General features: G+C 43.8%; 1 protein-coding gene across 34 annotated transcripts in view; it reads right to left on the reverse strand.

Moving 5' to 3' along the window:
* Positions 1-2147: 2147 nt before the first annotated feature.
* ADGRL3 (adhesion G protein-coupled receptor L3) overlaps positions 2148-14860 on the reverse strand; it is a 384288-nt gene continuing 371575 nt past the window's right edge. For 19 of the 34 annotated variants that reach the window (XM_071807868.1, XM_071807860.1, XM_071807857.1 and 16 more), the window contains 2 exons: positions 13036-13053; positions 8554-11337 (listed from right to left, as the gene is read on the reverse strand). In XM_071807868.1, coding sequence (XP_071663969.1) covers positions 10526-11337; positions 13036-13053 — 830 coding nt within the window. In that variant the 3' untranslated portion in view covers positions 8554-10525. Of the gene's footprint in view, positions 4986-8553; positions 11338-13001; positions 13054-13098; positions 14487-14860 lie in introns of those variants that run through there. The other 15 variants (XM_071807861.1, XM_071807866.1, XM_071807877.1 and 12 more) reach the window with 5 other exon arrangements.

A 14860-nucleotide genomic window follows, 5' to 3' on the forward strand; every position in this document is an offset into this window, starting at 1 on the left:
AGGTTGAATTTGCCCTCGCCATCAGTGACTTTAGCCTCCCACAGCAGCAGATGCCAGCAAACACATCCAAGCAGAAGGAAGCATGCACACAACAGTTCCATTTTTGGCTTTACAAGCTAAAAAAAACCAGATGTGCCTTCATTTTATTTTGAAACATGACAACTAAAAGCTCACATGCATGAAGGGAAGCTTGAGAAAACAAAGCAGACTCCTGTAGCAACACCTTTTAGTTGAGACTGTTTTGGTGACATTACGGTGACAGATTTTCAGCCTTTCCTACAATTATATACCTTCCTACACAGCTGGTGTTATCCAAAAAGATCTAAGAGAGATAGTAGCATGGATAAGCAGGGCATAAGGCAGGAAATAAAACCTAATTGCTGAGACATGATGCAAACTGCAGCACATCAGCAGAAGCAGTTGGCACATGGGGTGACTTACCAAGGGGGCCAACAGCTTCTTCATTCCTCAAACACCAACCTTGAAATACCTTCCCAAAGGCAAGTCTCCAGTTCAGTTAAGAGTTATTAATTTCCTGGAGGCACCATCAGTTTCACTGCTTTGGTCTGCCTGGAGAAAACCATCCTCATCACTCTCCTGAGCTTGCTAAAGGGTCTCTAAGCAACACCCCAACGTTAGGGACCAGAGTTAACACCCAGTTAAGCACAGAGCTGATTAAAGCAGCTCCTAACCTTCCCCTGCACCCCTACCTTTAAGCAAATGTTGCCCTTTGGCAAAAGCCATCTTTATACACACTTGTGTTGTTTGGTTTGTGTGTGTGTTTGTTTTTTTGTTGTTTTTTTTAAAGCCCTTGTCAGGTACATCTTGTAATTGCCCTAAATTAACAACAAACAAACCTGCAGGTGATGGGAATCACAATTAAAAGAGACAGGAGCTAGATGAGAAGATGGTTTGGTACATCAGATCAAAATCAGCTCATGGTGTTTAACATCTGTCCTAAAACCTGAAAGCCACAAAGTGGGTTCATATACAAACTGCCTCTCAGATAAATAGCTCATAAAGCATCTTTGACTTTTTAGCTTGTACTGATGTTTTTGATTAATTTTGTATCACTCTGGGTAAAAAAACCAAACCAAAACCCAACGTAAGGCCTCTTGTAGTCACAGGCTGCCCAAGAAAAGTGACTGTGCCCCAAGAAACGGTATTAGTCCTGGGTGAGTTGAGTTTGCTGGGACTCATCCACACTGACTATGACAGCATCACTTGGCCCCACACCTCAACCTAAGTAGGTTCATATTTTAAAAAAATAAACTGTAACTCATGAATCCCCTCACTCTGAATATGTGAATTTGCAATATGGGAGATGGGTGCAATGGTCACCAGATGTGTGTCCCCCAGGCATCCCCCATGTTCTTGCACCTATAGCCCACAGTGCTGACACGCACTGCGATTTCCCAGGCATACCTACTACTATTATAATTTTTTCACTTAAAAAAAAAACCCCACACAATTATGTGAAGTATGGCTGAAGACTCAGGAGGGGTGTCTCTTCTGTTCCTCAGGGAGCTGACAATTACTTTTGGCCCTGCAACATGAACCTGTAGAGGCCAGGCTTTTTTTTTTTTAACTTTTACTGAAGCTCATTGTAGGTCATCTTACTGGTGCATTGGGTCAGGGAGTCCGTGGGTTAATCACGTGCTGGATAATGAAGCATTGCCTTTAATGACATTTAAGATTTTACCTCTTCATCTCCCCACATAGTGCCCCTCACTGTATTACCTATGGTGAACTCCAGCCCTCAGTTCATCTTCTCTGGTCACTACTTATTATTTTGTATGCCTCTAACATGTCACTGCTTATGTACCTCTGCACTAAAAATATTTCTAAATGGCTCCTAACAAGCAAGGCTTCTCTTTCATGTAGTAAATCCCATTGGTTGGAGGGTAAAGTGGCCCAAAGCAAACCTGTGCCTGGGATTAAGCCTCCTTGGAGTGTTATTCCCTTAAACCCGCCTTGTAGCCCAGCAACTTCCCAGGGTCAAACTTGCAGCGATGCCTCTAAGTATTTATGGTGAATATGACACACTACCACTCAAATCTCCTCTATTAGGGTTGTATTTTTTTTTTTTTTTTAATGTGAAGTTTTGCAGCAAATAATTGCAATTACCAGAAAGCACATACAAGAGAGCTTCTTGATTGCCAGGAGACAAAGACACTTTGGAAATTTTGGATTTTGCTATAGATGAAAGCCTATAAATTTTAAAATAGAACTCATGTTAGCATTTACAATTTCCGTTTGCTAACAAATTCCACTAAACAAAATTGGTGGCTGATTAAGTAAACATTTATACATAAATAAAACAGTGAAGATCTCTTCAGTTATTGAGATGCAGCCAGTTCAGTCTCTTGTAAATAATACAGTGATGAATTCTGGCGTTACAGTGCATGATAAAGCTACCTGGCCTCAAAGTCTTAGGCAAACTAATCCATAAGCATGAAGCCATCAGTTCATTTTAGTCACACCGGCGTGATAGAAATGTCACTAAAATCAATGCCTGAAAGACATAACAGAGAAACAAGTCCTCGTGCGGTACATCTAACAGGGATGCAAACCTACAGCACAGAACTTCATGCCCAATACAGTTATAAAAGTCGCTTGAGTAAGTCATTTTTAATAGAAAAGGGCAGGCCTGCAATGGGCAGGCGCGGATGAGGAAAAATCTGGTGCATTATTAATTTCAGACAATGATGGGTTCTTTTTTTTTATCATGTACATTTTATTAGTGCTCTCCATGATAGCTTTTCATACCGCTTAATCACCAGGAGTACAGTAATTACAAGGTATTCAATTTCATTCCATGCCTGAGGAGTAAGGAAGTCCAGTTAAGATATGGAAAGGAGGTGAAACGTCCATCACTAGTGACTTGGGGCCAGATTAAATCAAAATTAAATGTCCTCGGGGGTTTGGTGAGTATCTGCCTCACCCTCCTTGCTGGCTCAGCTTGGTGAGCTGTGTGCTATCAGTATGGCGGGATTCATCATTTTTATTAGGATTTGGGGTCAGTCTGCTTCATCTTTACAACCACCACCATTACTTACCAGGTATCAGCATCTTCAGGTTTGCAGAGAGAGAGAGAGGGAGATAGAGAGTGAAGGTTGTCATAAATGCCTCCAAGAATAACTAACTCTTCTAGATATAACGGCAAAGGTTTAGAGTGTGGGATGATGGGGTTATCTGGAGAATGAAACTAATATTGAGGGCTCTAATGAAAAAAACCCAAATGACCCCAACCTAGGGGATTTCTGTTTTCCTGTTACCTAATGAAAAAACAGGGGATTTCTGCTTTCCTGCAATTGCAGCTTTCAATTTCTGTGGATTTCCACTGGCATTTCTTTGCAAGGGTTTTGGGGCTTTGCTCCCAGAATTATGCTAAATTTGTGCAATAACTGGTTTATGCTATGTGGCTTTTTGATGGGCAGGGGACACTTCCACCGTGGCCCTTCTTCCTTGCAAAATATTGGATATAAGGAAAAATTTCTTCATAGAAAAGGTTGTAAAGCACTGGAACAGGAAGCCCAGAGAAGTAGTGGAGTCACCATCCTTGGGGGTGTTTAAAAGATGGATAGATGAGGCTCTTAGGGCCATGGTTTAGTGCCAGATTTAGGTTATGGTTGGACTCGATGATCCTGAGAGTCTCTTCCAACCAAAATGATTCTAAAATGCCAGGCTGAAAGGAGACTTCTATGTCTAGAGAAAGCTATTCTGGGTCATTTTCAGAAATAGCTTTTTCTTCCCAAGACTTTTTTTGTAATTCCTTTTTTTTTTTCCCCGAATTTCCCTCCAGTGATTAGGTGTATACAGTTAAGCACAACACAGATGTATATCCTCTCGTCACCTCTCATGGACACAGCTACACGGACATGGACTTGCATGTGTTTGCACACTGAACCCCTTCATCAAACAGCTGGCCCAACACCACTAAGAAGTCTTCAGAGTTTTTCTTTTAGTTAACGTTAAAAGCCTTGGGGGAACTGCACTTATATGGGGTTTGTGTCCTGCATTGGTGATTTCTGGCCATCCCATCCCACCGCCCCCCCTGCCACACCTGCACTGAACAGCCCAAGTTCGTAGCTGAGTTATTTACACCAGTGGAGATCATGGGCCGAGCGAGTCCACCCCGTTTACAGGAACAAAGGAGACAACATCTGCTGAGTTCTCTGCCAGATGTGTCTGTTATCTTTCGGCTACGAGACCCCACGCCAGTCTCTGGTGGGCAGACATCATGGTTTCCCATATCCCCAGCTGAGCTGATTGAGAAACGCTATCTTCAAGTTAATAAGGCTCTTCTTTTTTCTCCAAAAAATATCTCTATTTACACAATAAAATCTGGGCAGCTTTCCCCTGGATGCTTTTGCCGAGTGGAGCTGCTGCTGGTCTCTACTTAGAAGCTTCGCTCGACAGTACTCTGACGGCAAGTTCAGCTGCTTCTGGCATAAGGACAGTTTATTTCTCCGTGTTTTCATTCTCTTGTCACCTCTCTGCACAGCCAGGTCTGTATTTACAATATGGACCTGGACGCAGTGGTTTTGCCTTTACACAGCCCAGCTTGAGAACACGGAAAGGTGGGGTTGAGCACACTCAGCCGTCTTTGAAGTATTTTCAAGTTGCAAAGCCAACATTTGGAGCAGACAATACTTCGTCATTAAAAAAGACTTTTCACCTGTTCTGCTTGTCTTGGCAAACAAAAAAGCAACTGACCAGGCGGCGAGGGCACTTCCCCAGGCGCTGCCAGGCAGTGGGAAGATCAGTAAGGCTGTTTTCTCCTTGGGTTTGCTGATGTTTTTGGCTGAGGCCGAGTTTCTCCGGCCTCTCCCATTGCACAATGCTGGGGAGGAATGGGTAAACTGAGACACAGTGGAGCTGAGGCGGGCTCACTCTGTGGCTGGCTTGCCAGCACTAGATGACACTGTCTTCCATGGTGACTCTCCTGAAGACCGGCTCCTGCTTGGGCATCCTGCTGCTTTCTGTGGAAAACAAGGGGAGAGCAGGTAAAGCCCCAAAGCAGGACATAGCAGCAGAAATCAGAGATTTTTCAAGAGCACTTTCAAACAGAACACGGGATGTCAGGGCTTGCCTTGAAGGGGAAGGCTTACTCTGAGCAGGTGAACATATTTAAGGGCCAGCATCCCATCAAGAACCTCCTCCCACCCTTTTTGCTGGAGCCACTGGTACAGATTCGTCTGGTTTTTATGTCCCCACAAGTCAATTATTTCTTAAATGGCATCAGGACCTGCTGCCCACCGCTTTCCAGATGAAGTTGATGCCAAGGTGCCTCTCTGCTCAAGCTCAGCTCAAGCAAGGAGAGCCCAGAGCTGAGCTGCAACCACCAGCTTGTATCAGCCCAAGAGGGCTCGTTTGAACAAATTGCATTTTTTTTTCTCTGGGTCCCCCTCTTCCCTTAATAAATAGTCAGGAGAAATGACTGCAGAATAAACTGATTTTGTTTTGCTAGCAGACATTATCTGAAGGGCCCTTCACAGCCTGAGTGCATTACAGCTGCCTCTATAATCATTGCAGCTCCAGGGAGGAAAAATCCTCCCTTTACACATGCAGGTTGGGAGGAGCTATTTGGAGTGAACACGTGCAGATTTATTCAAAACTAATAGCCAGGGAGAGGTTAAGATATGCTAGACACACTGAAGAAGAATTAAAGAGTTGTCCCAGGGCCATCTTCTAAGCATAAATCATGCCAGCCCATCTCTCACCCACCCAAGGGCCAGCAAATCCCCAGCAGCTAAAAATGCCTGGGTGCACAGTGTGTCTTGGGGTTAAAAAAACAGGCAAAAAACAATTCAAAATTCCACCTATTTAATTAGAAGCTCTCTTCCTGGCTGTTTTCACCAGCAGCTTAAGCACTGAGGAGCACTGAGGCCTTTTTTATCTGTATGGGTGAATGGCAGTGATGGCAAGGTGCTTACACCGAAAGCAGCTCATCTCTTTTCATCAGGGAGGGACCTCTTAAAAAATGGGGCTGCTGAGGTCCTTGGTGGCAAATGATAAAACTTCTATCCTGTTTTTTAAGGCGAAGTAAGCAGTAGCCAGCTGGAGCTGCAGCAAAACCTCAAACTGGTCTCAAATCGGGGGCTTGTCCTGTATGACTTTGGCAGCTGAGAAACAGCTTTTGGCACATTGCAGCCAAAGGATGAAGGCCTGCCAGGTTTTTTTCCCACCCTCGTGCAGCTTTTGTGCAACCAAGGGCCAAGGTGCTGCAGCTGCCCAGAAATCATCCACCTGCCTCACAAGTTGCTTTTCAATGTTTACCCCAAAAACCACCTGAATTAAATCCCACAAGAGATGCCTCAGAGAATAGTGGGAGAATGACTTGAAAATGGTTTTATTATAGCCATAATTTAGCCCTTCAAGCATCCTGCTGCTGGAAATAACCTTTCCAAAGTTGTAATGCAAGATGCAGCCGATTATAAGCAGCAGCTGGAGAGTCGTCTGTACAAGTATTTCCATGTGCAGAGGCCAAGGAAGTTGTGCAGGAGCCGGGCTCGTGTCTTTTAAGTTGTCATTTGGGGTTTTATATGCAACGCCATCAAAATATGAGCATTTGCTTCCAGCACATAGTAATTGCTTTGTATACCGACTTTTTAAATTTTTTTTTTTAATTTATTGTGATTTTTCCTCAGATTTTGACATGGGTACAGTGTGTTTAAGGAGTAGAAATATAAGGAAATACGTGGAGGATGAAGAAATAAAAAAGACAGCAAGTCGTCAGGATGGTTTTATTTGTTGCTGCTGGCATTTTGATGAAGACTATCACCATCTGTCTCGTGTACCAAATACAATAGACAGTAAGCACCTGTAAAAAGCTGTGGAAAAGGAAGATTTCCCTGCTATCCTGGCTAGTTTCAATATCACAGCATTGAACAGACCATCACTCCTTCACAAAGCCCTTGGAAGAGCAAAACCGTCCCTACAACGCCCATAACGTGGCAGCTGCCGCCTTCCCTGAGAGCATTAATCACCGATTTTATCTGGTTTCAGCTTTGCACCACAGGACATTCTCAGCGCCATTACCAGAGCACCTGTGATGACATGGCATTTATATAATGTTCCTGAGTGCAGACTATTTAAACCCAAAAATATCCATTAAATAAAATTTGCATAGAGTCTGGCCGAATGCAGCAGGTAGCTAAAAATAAAGGACTTTTCTTTCTCAGTGTAAGGAGGAAATCAGAGTGTGAGAGATGACCAAGCCAGTGCTCTTATATTCTCCTGAGACAGCTTTTTAATAACACGAGCAACGCCTTATATGTTTTGTCACTCCCCCTCCTATCCCAGGAGCATTTTAGGCACCGAGGACTTAACGCTGACTTGGGTTTCACGTGATGCAGTCCACACCGAAGACACCACTATGTTGTCGCATTGACTTGTATCTACTGAGCTACTTATCAACAAGCAGAACCCTTTGCCATGCCCACAATCACAGTAAGAACCTGTTTCCAAGGGGAAAAAAAAAAAAAAAAGCACAATTAAACCCCACCCTGCTCCCCCCTTCAAACTAAATGACAATCTTAAACCATTTTTGGCTTAATTAATAATATCTATTTCCCCTGTTTTGTGAGCTGGCTGTTTCCAAAGCTATAAGAAGCACCAACAGCAAATCCTGTGGTGCCAGAACAGCCTGGGGATGGAAATAATCAGCTTGGAAATAAACTGTTTTTTGTAATCAAAGTGCTAATAGGAAGTGTAGGCTTGAGCATGAAGGGATGGAGAGGGGGAGAAAAAAAATCCCTGTCCACTGATAAAGCCAAAATACACAGAAGAGCTGGGGGAGAATGACCATTTGGAGTCAAAGATATTTTAGTAGGACACAATTATTCCATAGCAAATACGGCACTGGTTTGCTCTTGCCAACCTGGTGAATGTCGTGCTGATCATCTGCCTCCCATTCTACTGGGACTATATTTGCTATGGTGTATCTCACACTCTGCATGAATTTAATCCCACCGTATACCTGGAAAACTATGTTTTTCTAGTCTAATACAACAAAAGAGTTTTTACTTTAAGTATTTTAAGCCTCGGCAGCCTCCATTGGGCTGCTACATAGATCACTGTGACCACGGGGGTCTGAAATGCTCACCCTACCTGCATGCGCAGGTTGCATTGCAAAAAATTGGTATTGAGTGTGTCCAGAGTCTTGCTGTCAACCTTTCTATTCTATTTTATGGATTTCTATATCCTGTTGATGAATACCAATTGCTACCAAGGCATTTGAATCACAGAATCATAGAACAGTTTGGGTTGGAAGGGCCCTTCCAAGCTCATCCGGTCCAACCCCTGCCATGAGCAGGGACATCTTCACCCAGATCAGGTTGCTCAGAGTCCCGTCCTGCCTGGCCTGGGATGTCTCCAGGGATGGGGCATCCACCTCCTCTCTGGGTAACCTGAGCCAGTGTTTTATCAATTTTTTACAAATTATCATGGACTGGCCACCGTTGATGGGAAGGGCGAGGTGGCTGAGGTTGCTGATGGTGCTTTGCATACGCCCGGAGAAAGAAAATAAAGAGACAGCAAACAATGACCGAGGAGGCCTAACGGGGACTTGTTTTTACTCTTTGACATGCTACCAGCAGTTTTTAATCTCAGAAGAACCAAAATAATAATAATAAAAAATTTTTAAAAAATCATTACAATGATTAAAATGTATGACACATGAAATACTCAAATCACCCGCATGTCATCAGCTTGTTCGTACAGTAGGCACGAAACAGACCTAGAATCACCTGCAAAAGTCGTTGGCTGTTGTTCTTACCCCTAAACAAGTAACCGCGAATGACTGACAGCTCTAGTCAGCCACAGCTGATTAAACCCGTGCTTAAACTGCTCGGCCCAGGCCTCTGACATCGCTCACCCACGCCCTAATGGAGGGGGGGACTCGGACTGAAGAGAGGAACAATGAAATAAAAAGAGAGATTAATCGTACAGTACATACATACAGTTATCTTCTAAATTGTGATCAGTTTGTTTATTGGTTGGCAAACAAGCTTCACTTTTACAACAAATATTAGTAATGAGGTCATTTGACTTGAGACCATACAAAATGGATCATAAATTAAAAAAAAAAAAAAAGAAAAAAAAGAAAAAAAAGAGAAGAAATTATACTCCGTGCTGCTAATTTACCTCTGGAAAGCCTATGTTACTTAAAAATCCTGTCAAATAAATAAATTTCCTGTTAAGAAAAATGACAAACAGAAGACTTTTTTGTTTTGTTTTGTTTTAAAATCACTGCAAAGTACTTTTTAGCTCGCTACGCATCAATTGATTTCTTCTTAACTGCTGCAGTACAAGTGCCTAAACCAGGGACCAGACGGAGCCATGAAGGCTCTTCATTCCTCTGGGGAAACGGTTGTCTCCTGCTGAAGCCCCAATATTAAAAAACCAAAACCCAAACCTCTCAGCTTCTGGATGCAACCTGCGGCCCAGCTCAGCAAAGATACCAGCTGAAGAGAGATATTCAGTGAGGAAATAAAAAGACTCCCTTGGTTGAAAGGAAACGGTGACAGTGTTTCTAAAAATGGTCTGTAGAAAGCGATGTTTTTTTTCCTTCTTCTTTTTGCCCAGTGAGACTTTTTTACTGGGATGGGGGAGGATGGATGGGGAGGGGCAGGGGAAGAGGCAAAAGAAAGTTTTTTTTAAAAAGAAAAGTAGTTGGAGTTCTGAAAAACCTTGCTCCTACTGGTAGACAAACTTACAAGACCAGCACAACAGAAAAAAGTTCGATTTTTTTTTTTTTTTCCCACTACATTAACAGGGACGCAAGTTCTGGAGGAACAGAAAGCAGACTATATGTGCAATGCTAGTATCTGTACATTACATAGAAATTGTTTGCTTTTCTTTTTCTGCCATTAGTTTTTCTCATCCATTAATACAGCAAAACATAAAATATGCCTTTAGCACAGAATTCTAGGATTCCCTTCCACCTCATTAAATTTTGTGTGCTCCCGCAGCCAAGGGGAGGCATGAGTGATCGAAACCCATGACGTGATCCGGATTGCTAAGAAAAGAGTTTTGCTACCTTGTTTTTTGTGCAGCGCTCCCACCTAGATGCGTCATTGCTACTAGTTTCAAATGCACATTTTTGGCCTTTTATTTTATCTTTTTTTGCCTTTTTTTTTTTTGTGTGTGTGTTTTTATTTTCCCTCTTAAATCAGGTCCTCGGTATTAAGAGCAACACAGCATCAAGGATTGTTTTAAAACAACACGGCATAACTTGAAAAGGCCACAAAGTGTGCCGTTATCTATCTCTTTCATTAACATAATGAAGTCTGTCTGAAGGGAGGGAGGATGGGGGACAACGGGGGGGGGTCTGCAGTTACTGTCCTCTCCGGGCCAGCCTAAAAATTCCAGTAAAAAAAGTCCGAGAGTTTCCTTTCAAACAGTGTGAAGATTTAGGAGTACACACAATATTACCACTGCTTGGATTAACTCAGACCAGTAAACTGAGCATTACGGAGCGGCTTTTCGTTGTCTCTTTGCTGAATTTTTGCTGCATCTTCTATAGACTAGTGACCAAGTGAGCGGGTCCTTTCACGTTGGTGTCTGGGGGGGTTCCCTCTTTGTTTGGTGGGACTATGAAACCATCGCTGCTGCCTCGACCCAGCTGGTAGTAAGTGTGTAGCTGATGGACGTGGTTCCTGGATCCAAGGTTGGGCATGCTTTTGTAGTACACGTCGTCGGCGTCACCACCCCCACTTTTGGTTGGCGGGGGGTCAGTCTGGGTGCTGGCAGTGACACTTTCGGTCACGGGCATGCCGGCCAGTGCAGGCATACTGGTGTAGAGAGAATCCCTGTTGGGCGACTGGAGGTCGTCTGTGTGCTCGTTGGTCAGCAAAGGAAAAAAGCTCTCGCTGTTGTCTTGCGGGATGCGCCGCCGGCCATAGAGGTGGGGCTGGTGGTTGTCTGCCGAGTACACCCGGGGGGGCAGGAGCGGGGCGTCCGACTCCTCGTGGATGAGCTCCAGGCCTAGGCTCTCCTCATGGGTGAAGGAGGTGGCATCGTCCAGCACGATGGCATCGTCCTCACTCCTGCTGCCACCACCCACGGTGTTGACGAGTTTGTTCATCAGGTTGTGGCTCTGCTCACTGGAGCGCTCGTGGTTGTTCAGGTAGGAAGGGATGTAGTTGGAGGTGAGTTCCTTCAGGATCTTTTTCTCCAGGGCGTTCTCGGTGTGGTTGTACCCGCGGTCAAGGATTTGCACGCAGTTGCTGAGGTACTCGCCGCTGGCGATGCTGTAGCTGTTGCCGTGATTACCATTCAGTGGTAGAGTATCCGTGACACTTGTATCCCTGGCATTGTTCAGAAGCCCCTCTGAAAAACATCACACAAGAGAGGGTGACTTGTACAAACGGGACACTCACGCGGGACCTTGCACACTCAAACTCCCTTCCTACGCTGGGGCTTGGCAGCCGGGAGAGCGGTCGTGGCCAAAAGAGAAGGGTGCAGCTCCAGCTCACCGCTTTAGGGTCTTCCCACCAAAAAAAAAAAAAAAAGGGAAAACGCTGTCAAGTATGTGACTTGATGTGACAATAGCAGGCGGGAAGGAGTAACATCTCCTGGCTGGTACCTCCTAAGGCTCTATGTATTCCTGAGGGAACTGAGTAATAGGTGAGCCTGGGCTGGTCCAAATATCCCTGGCTCCAGGTGCTCTGGAAGAAAAGGGCAATTCCTTGGAACTGAGGGAGAAATATTTGCAGCCTGGGTTAACCATTTGCCCAAACTTCACTTGGGAGTGTACCCTTCCTAGGGGAAAAAAAAAAAATCTGCTCTCCCCTTGTGCTGGGCAGGCTGTAAGGAAAGGCCTAAGGCCTGAAGGGTGAGATGTGGGGATTAGCAAGGCTGAGGTACAAAGTGCTTCCTGGCCCAGGGATTTTTGGGACAAGGCTAAACACCCTACCTCTCTTGGCATGAGGGCATGGCCAAAATTAGATACTTGATACTGGCCAGGTGGGGATGAGGAAGTGCTTCGAGAGCAAGGGAAAAGAAAAACCAGGCAGATTAAGCTGCCATGCTTTTTTGGGGAGTGCAAATGTGGGGACGTAGGAAATAATGTATCTACTTTTCATCTAAGGGCTTCAGGTGTTGCTGAAAACCAGCAAGCACCTCCTGGCAAGGCACAGTGGGTGAGAGGAGCCATTAACCAACAACTGGTGATGAAGTGTTGCTCATACCATGCTTGGTACATGGCACGTGTACCTTCTGAAAATACACGATTTGGTCTATATCTGCGATGGAATAGCTGCTGCATGGCAATGGTTGGCAAGAGCTACCACAGCCTTTCTTCTTGCTTTTTGACAAAATAACCCAAATGTGTTGGTCACCTTTTAGGTTTCCAAAGCTCGGGTGCTGCCATATCCTGGGTTTCCCAACAAATGAGGGAAATGTGCCATAAACACTCCACCAGCCATTGCAGACATAGAGCAAAACCGTTGATTTTCACGTTGGAAGCCTTCCAACCGAGCCACAATGCTTGGGGGAGAAATGAAAAGGGAGCGTTTCAAGGCGGGGGGACCATATGTAATGGGTAACGGAGACAAGAGCATCTCTCTGATGGTGACGTCAAGGGACGTATGCATTAGGGCACCGAGTGCTCCTCCTGCCGCCAATGCATAGAGCTGAGGGAAATCAAATGGAGGCATCGCAGGTGGAAAACAGAGTGGTGTCTGCAATGAAACACAGCACATAAAAATGCCATGACCTCGCAAATAAAAATGTGAAAAAAAAAAATCATACACACAGTTATATGAGAAACTATGCTGGGTAAATAACACCACAAAAATGGGAAATAAACAAAGAAAGCATCATCTAATCTCATCTATACATATGTACACACATATATATATACACACACGCATACACATATATACACATATGTATATTCATACTCCTTCAACTTCAAAACTGTGAGATGGATTTCCTTTATTAACTATGTCATCTATATGTGATGCAATAAAAGTGAACTAAAAAAAAATTACATTTGATATGCAATGTTTAGCTTTACTCCCATACTTGTCTCTCTGTAGGGCTCTAAACGACAGCATGAAGAAAAGGAAAGAAAAAACAACAAGTAAGCATACAGTGACAGTAGGAGAAACATGAGTAAAAAGCAAATTGATGATATGCAGAAAAGAGAGTTAACCGAAATAATTTCCACTGCCCAGAATACATGAATTTGTTACATGGTTTATTTCAGGTTGAAAATATTGACATTTTAGACAGAAAAAACATTTTACATGCAATATCCAATAGACTACAGATTTATAAAAAAATAAAAATAATCACATTTAAAATGTTTTCCAATGCCATTATAAAATGTTCATTGTGCAACACAAATCCAGAAATAACACCTGGAAATTTCAGAAAAGTCTAAATCTGGTAATGGTCATGCTTGAAAGGACAGGCACTGTCAACGTCACTTCCAAAGGCTTAAAATGAATTGCTTTACTTAAGTTATAATAACCCCTGGCAGTTGAAACCAAAATCCATTTCCTTCCTAAAAATGTTTTGCCATCCATCCTTTGCGACAGTGCTTTGTAAGAATGCGACTTCGCACATCGCGGGGCTGCCTGAGTTTCACAAACTTCGGTAAAGAAGCTTTGCTTTTCTGCTCTTTTTTTTTTTTTTTTAACCAAACACTACATGGGCTTTGTGACCAAAATGTAGGAGGAATGCTATGTCAAGTAATGCACTGCTAAATGAAGCTATTGATTGAGAAGGAAGGGTTAAAAAAAAGGTTTAACAAATGCAAACATGAGATTGTTAGGGACATGGTTTAGTGCCAGTGTTGGGCTAACAGCTGGACTTGATGATCTTGAGGGTCTCTTCCAACCAAAATGGTTCTCTGCCTTGGCTTGAGCCAAGAGGGTATTTTAAAACATTAAAGTGGGGAGAGGGAAAGGAACAGGTAGACCAGCTCAGGCCCCAGGTTTCTTAGAGCATTCTGTCCCTGTCAATGGCCAGTGCCAGAACTGGTAGATGAAGGTACAAAAAAAACTAATGGGGAATGAGTGACCTGGATGACATCAGCTAGCGATGCCCTCCACCGCATGTTTACCCTGGCCGAGGTGCTCCCGGTGATGGTGACACCATTGACTTCTACAATGCACTATTCTGGCTCAGCATCCCAACGTCCCAAAGAGCCGCCAAGGCCATCAGGCCGGGTTGGCTCTGCTAACCTTCCTTTCTGCTGCAGGATCTCCTAATATTCACATTTTTTTAATTGTCTAGGGATGATTTCCAGTTTGTAAAGCAATAGCTATACCACTTCGACAGTCAGGAACTAACTTGCAGCATCCTGGAAAGAACTGTGTGGGTTCTGCTCCCCCTGAAGTCAATGGCAAAACTCCAGTGGCTTAAATGGATCAATACTGGTCCAACTGGTCTCTGTCATCTCCCACAGATGAAGCCAGCGTAGGATTCTCCGTTCTCCATCTGGCTATAGCGCTTGCAAATCAATCACACTATTTTTGTGGAATAGAATGCTGTTAAGCTCAGGTCACTGTATCAGAATCTAGCCTTAAGAATCAGAAGGACGCAAGATTATTAAAATGCTTGTAAAACCTTTTTCTGTCACATTTCCACCCAAATCACTTTGGTTTGGTTGAGGCACCCAGACCTGAACATCTTCTCTTAAGCCAGATGCTGACTCAGAAGTACCTGCTGCCACCTGATTTAAAAGCTCTCCAAATCTCAATATTATCATGCAAGAAACCATACTGGATGTCAAAGCTCGTTTTGACATTTGTGATATGCTAAAGTTCTTAAAATTCTGAGAGTTTAATATTTAACAGTAGCCCCTTTTGAAAAAGCGTTAGTGGAAGCAAATCGCACAAAG

This window comes from Patagioenas fasciata, chromosome 4 (genome assembly GCF_037038585.1).
Source record: "Patagioenas fasciata isolate bPatFas1 chromosome 4, bPatFas1.hap1, whole genome shotgun sequence".
Taxonomy (NCBI): Eukaryota; Metazoa; Chordata; class Aves; order Columbiformes; family Columbidae; genus Patagioenas; species Patagioenas fasciata.